This window comes from Bidens hawaiensis, unplaced genomic scaffold (genome assembly GCF_021521415.1).
Source record: "Bidens hawaiensis isolate Kalapana, Puna unplaced genomic scaffold, B.hawaiensis_p1.1 tig00027614_1, whole genome shotgun sequence".
NCBI classification, from domain to species: Eukaryota; Viridiplantae; Streptophyta; class Magnoliopsida; order Asterales; family Asteraceae; genus Bidens; species Bidens hawaiensis.
In genome coordinates, this window is record NW_027494480.1 from 1 (window position 1) to 5855 (window position 5855).

Sequence of the window (5855 nt, forward strand, 5' to 3'; positions counted from 1 at the left end):
TGCCCATCGATGTTAACTTCACTTTTATTAGTGACAGTCAAAAGGTAACTCTGCTGTAAATGCTGTTTTTTATGCTCTTTTTATGTTGTAAATGATGTTTTTAATGTTGTATTTGTTGCTGTGATGCTGTAAATGATGTTTTTGTTGCTGTTAAAGCTGTTAGTGCTGTATTTGTTGATGTGAATGTTGTAAATGATCTTTTTGTTGCTGTTAAAGCTGTTAGTGCTGTATTTGTTGTTGTGAATGCTGTAAATGATGTTTTTGTTGCTGTTAAAGCTGTTAATGATGTATTTGTTGCTGTGAATACCGTAAATGATGTTTTTGTTGCTGTTAAAGCTGTTAATGCTGTATTTGTTGTTGTGAATGTTGTAAATGATGTTTTTGTTGCTGTTACAGCTGTTTTTTTAATGCTGTTAATGTTGTTTTAATTTTCTATTTTAGGGCCTAATTCCAGCATTACAAAACGTGTTCTCTAGGGCTGAGCATCGATTTTGCATTAGACACATCCATGAGAACATGAAAAAAGCAATGGCGTGGAGATGTGTTTAAAAATATGTTCTTTAAAGCGGCTGGTGCCACTTCCATTCCTTACTATTTGAAAGCTATGGAGGAAATAAAAGAAGCAGATGCTACATTATATGATTGGGTCAACGAGATTCCAGCTAAATCATGGTCAAAAGCACATTACTCAGGTAGGGCAAAGTGTGATATTCAGTATAACAATATGTGTGAGAGCTTTAACAAGCAATTGGTTGGAGCAAGGGATAAATCTGTGATCACATGCTTGGAGTATATAAGAGAATACATGACAAAGAGGATTATCAATGTGAGAAAGATGGTTTCAAAGGCTGCAGGCCCTTTAACGCCAAATGCTACAAAAACATTTGAAGAAATCAAGACCGAGGCTTCACAATTGACTGTTCTTATGATGGATGCTCATAATTACCAGGTAAGATACTATTACATGCCATTCGTTATTCTTATTTTTTTGATTCTAAAGTTGCTTTTATATTGATAGGTGAACGGTTTAAGGTCTCAATGTGTGGTGAACGTGACATACAAAACATGCACTTGCAGGAAATGGGATTTGATAGGGATGCCGTGTAAACATGCAGTGGCGGCTATAAATGACATGACGATCAATAATATGAATGTTGGCATACCTGAGCAATGGGTGTCTGAGACTTACTGGTTACATACTTGGAAAAGGGTGTATGATAACCAAATAATGCCAATCCCAAGTGAAGATTATTGGATGCCTTCACGGTGTCCAACAACACTGATTCCACCAAAACATCATAAACAGGTAACTAAATATATAAAAATTATATGTATCATGTTACATATAATATTACAATTGAAAAAATGTTCAATAACTAAATTATTAATTCTTTAACATGTTATTATGTCTTTTGCATAGATCTGGAGGCCAAAGAAAAAGAGAACTAAGTCATGGGATGAGAGGAAAAAAGAGTTGATGAGGATAAAAGGATAAAAAGAGTAGAAGAGTTTGAGAGAGTGTTTTCTAAGGGAGAAAGAATGACAAGAAAATGAGGCACGGTAAAATGCGGAAACTGTGGTGGTTTTGGCCATAATCGTAAAACATGCACCAGTAATAATGGGACGACAACTACAAGTGCACAACGTGGGTGATGGTCTTGACTTTTTATTGTTTTGGTTTGTGTGAACGTATTGAATTTTTAATGTTATGGATTATGTGAATGTATTCACTTTTTAGTGTTTTGGCTTTGACCTTTACTTTTGAACTTGGTTATGTGTGATGGTATTGATTTTGTTTTGGAATTGGTTGTTTATTGGTATTGACTTTATTTTTGGACTTTATGTGTAATGATAAAAATGACATATTATTAAAATATTAGAACTTTTTACGTCTTTTAGGACATGCATGAACAAAAGAACATGCAATCAATCATTAGCTCAGTAATGTTCCTTAAACATGGTATACTTTATTGAACTCATACATTAAAAACGTAGACATTTTAAAGAACTACATAACACAACATAAACAACTATCACATGTTTACAACGTACAATTAAAAACAACAAAAGAACTCAAAAAGTACAAACGTAAATAAGGAAAAACATCCAACTAATTCCTAAAACAATCTTCAATTTGGTGACTTCCTTAGCCTTGGTTCTTGCATACTCGTCTTTCTTGTTCATATGCCTCACCAATGCAGGGATCCTTTCACAACCATGACAAGTAGGAGTATCCTCCCACCTTAACCATCCACAGAAACCCTTTTGTAATGAACAATAATAATCAACCAACCTAACCCTAATCAACTAATTTATTTGACAATTAACTTCAATACCAACTAATATCATTCAAGATTAAGCTAAATTAAACTGATTTCATTCAAAATTAAGATCAATAACAACTTATTTCATTCAAAATTAAGCTAAAAAAACCAACTGATTTCAATGTTTTCCTTTAGTTAATAGAGATATTTGAGTATTGAAATACTTACACAACACAAGAATCGTCGACCGGGGTTAACATCCGTCCAGGATACACGATAGCACGTACCTGCACCACATGAGCAAAACAAATAAGATGCACTTACACCTTGTGACATCGGTTTCGCCGACGAAGAAGAATGTTGAGACATTTTGGATGGAAAATGTAGTGAAGAAGGGGTTGATAGTTAGGGTTCCAATTGAATTGAAGAGGAAGAAGAAGAATCAATAAATTAGGGTTCCATATTACCATGGAGGTGTAATCTAGTGAAGAAGGGGCTGTAACTTAGGGTTAAGATGATGATTGTCGTGTGTCTTTCATCTAACATAATCAATCAGGGGCAAAATTGTAAATGCACAGATTTTTGGATGGAAAAATAACGTGAAGGTTGACGGAGGGACGAAAAGCGTTCACGTTTTTAAACCACGGGGAGTAAACCAATTCAAGTTTTTGTTCAGAGACTAAAAGTGACTCCGCTTAACAACCACATGGACTAAAACGATAATTTTATCTTATTAAAATTAGGGTATACATTTTAGTTGCGATAATAAAATATATTATATAAATATGGACGTTCTAGATAGGAAAAAAGTAAGACAAGAGACATATACACATGGACGTTAACTGATTTGGGTATATATGCAATTGTGAGTTAATTAAGCTTATAATTCGTAAAGAATTATTTGTTAAGTTTTAATAAACTAAGGATGTGCATCGACACGTTGTGACGAAAGGTTATGCATATGTTTTAGCTAGTTTTATATAGACATATTTAATTAAGATTATTCAGTCATTTTTTATTTTAGACCTCTACTAAGGGATTGTATCTGGTGAAAGTGTCAACCCGACTTGTGACTCATGTTGAGTATTTTATGTCAAAAAAATTTTAAACAATGTTGAGTGTTTTATGTAAAAGTAGTTAAACAAAAACGTATGTAATATATTAAAAAAATGCACTTCAATCATGTTTTTAAAGTACTAATAGAAAAAAAAGGGTTAAAAAGTCGTGTTTGTCTTGGCCCGTGAATGTTCATGTTGTTTTCGAGTTCATATATTTTACACAATTTTCAGGTTTTTGTCATATTCAGATTTGTATTAGGTTAAACCCACTAACCTTTGAACTCGACCTGTTTAGCATCCCCTGTTAAGCTCCCTTTTATATTTGAGCTAATTGGTATTAAATCATTCACTTTTTTACTTGAAAATTAGGAACACAATAACATATACTTAAAGATTGTAACCAAGTTCTCTTTCAAGTTAAGACACCGCATTCCAACAATCAAAAGCTACCTTCTTCCCTAAAGTTATCAATCCTATAAATCCACATACGACCACCATAGAATTTCAATACCAAAATACTAATAGAAACAAGTGATTTGTTAATATGAAGAAAGTTGGAAGCAAGAAATTAGCAGTTTTAGTGGGGTGCAACTATGCAAACACACCAAATGAGTTACATGGTTGCATAAATGATGTGTTAGCCATGAGAAAAGTGCTCATAGATCGATTTGGGTTCGAGCCAAGCAGCATCCAGCTCCTAACTGACGCATCTGACTCACTCATCATGCCCACCGGTGCCAAGATAAAGGAGGCGCTTAATCGTATGGTTGACGAGGCTGAGCCTGGTGATGTCCTTTATTTTCATTATAGCGGTCATGGCACGCGAATTCCTTCAAATAGAAGAGTGCACCCTTTTCATCAAGACGAAGCTATTGTTCCATGTGATTTTAATCTCATTACAGGTCAGTTTTACACAATAATATTTTCATCATGTGAAAGAAATGGGTTGGCGAGGTAAAGGTTCATTGATCGATATAGGAGATTGTGTGTATATAAAACATTTGTATATTGATTGAGGATTCGTAATTGTGGTTTTAGGTTGTTATTTTGAACCCGTTTAATAAATAGTTTAGGTGGAAGTGCTGTATTAACCTGTTTAAAATTAGAGCATAAATTGAAAATATGAAACTTTTAATCCACCAACTCATTTACAACTTGATCACAACCCACCCAGTTAAACCACTTGTACCTGCTTACAACTAGATCACAACCTAGCTATAGCTTCGTCTTGTTTTGATTAATGGGTTACGTGTTTGGATTACATGATTTCAAATGTGTCTTAAGTTAGGCTGTATCAATTATGTATATGGCATGAATAAACATATGCGGTGTTTGATTCGTCAATTAAACTCGCCAACCCGAAACCCAAATGATTACAAACCGTAACTTTGAGCCACTTTCAGGTCGTTCGACTTTTTTTTTTCTCATTTAACATAAAACATAAACTAAATAAACACATTCGTAAGTAAATGAACAACAAAACTCACGTCTAAACTTTTTGTATGACCAAACAGATGTCGATTTCCGCAATCTAGTGAACCGGGTGCCAAAAGGAGCAACCTTCACCATTCTTTCCGACTCTTGCCACAGCGGTGGATTAATCGACAAAGAAAAGGAACAAATCGGGCCTTCTTCGCTCTCGCCGAATCCCATTTCAACCACCAACACAATCAAACCCAAAACCATCTCTTTCAGCTCCATTCTGCACCATCTCTCATCACAAACAAACATAAACACATCTGATATTGGCACGCACTTGCTCGAGCTTTTTGGACCCGATGCAAGCCTCAGGTTCTCTTTGCCATCGCATGTACTCGACTCAATTCCATTAGTACATGAAGATGATGGGATTCTGTTAAGTGGGTGTCAAGCAAATGAAACTTCTGCAGATATGAATCCTCATCAAGCTGGAGGGAAAGCTTATGGTGCTTTCAGTAATGCAGTTCAGATTGTTTTGCAAGAAAACCCGAATGATTTGAGTAATAAAGAGGTTGTTTCGATGGCGAGAAACGTGTTGCACAAACAAGGGTTTCAGCAACACCCTTGTCTTTACAGCAGTGATGATCATGCAAACTCTATGTTCTTGAAACAGATTTGATTTGTTTTTGAGTCATTTAAGGTTTATGCTTTTATGGGTTGTGTTGATTGGAATAAGTGATTGGAGCTTATGGTTGAGAAATTACTGTTCATATTTGTGAAATTATGTTAAGGGGCCGGAAAGTGAATACGGTGTCGTTAGGCGTCTAAGTTTAGACGGAAAACCCATCAAAACTACGTAGTTTTGATTAAAAATTCCCTAAAATTAACTCGATTAATTTACACCTATTTGGAAACATGAGTATTTGGACATGGTTGAGTCATCGTTCATCTGAGTGCCTGACCCCAGTTCCAACACTCACTCCACAATATTAGGGCTAAATAAGAAAAAAAAGTTGAAATAAAAACAAAAGTTTCAATGACGAAAAAAATTGTTTATGCAAATGTTAAGTCAAAAAGATGGAATTTAAAGCCATCGTTGAAGCTTATAATTTCA

The 5855-nt window shown here is 34.8% G+C and overlaps 1 protein-coding gene across 1 annotated transcript; it reads left to right on the forward strand.

The window, feature by feature from the left end:
- The first annotated feature begins 3572 nt into the window (after positions 1 to 3572).
- Positions 3573 to 5520, forward strand: LOC143575742 (metacaspase-9-like). The gene is made up of 2 exons (XM_077060036.1): positions 3573 to 4224; positions 4837 to 5520. Exons 1-2 carry the CDS (start codon positions 3867 to 3869, stop codon positions 5418 to 5420), a joined length of 942 nt encoding a protein of 313 aa, XP_076916151.1. The 5' UTR covers positions 3573 to 3866; the 3' UTR covers positions 5421 to 5520.
- The last annotated feature ends 335 nt before the right edge of the window (positions 5521 to 5855 follow it).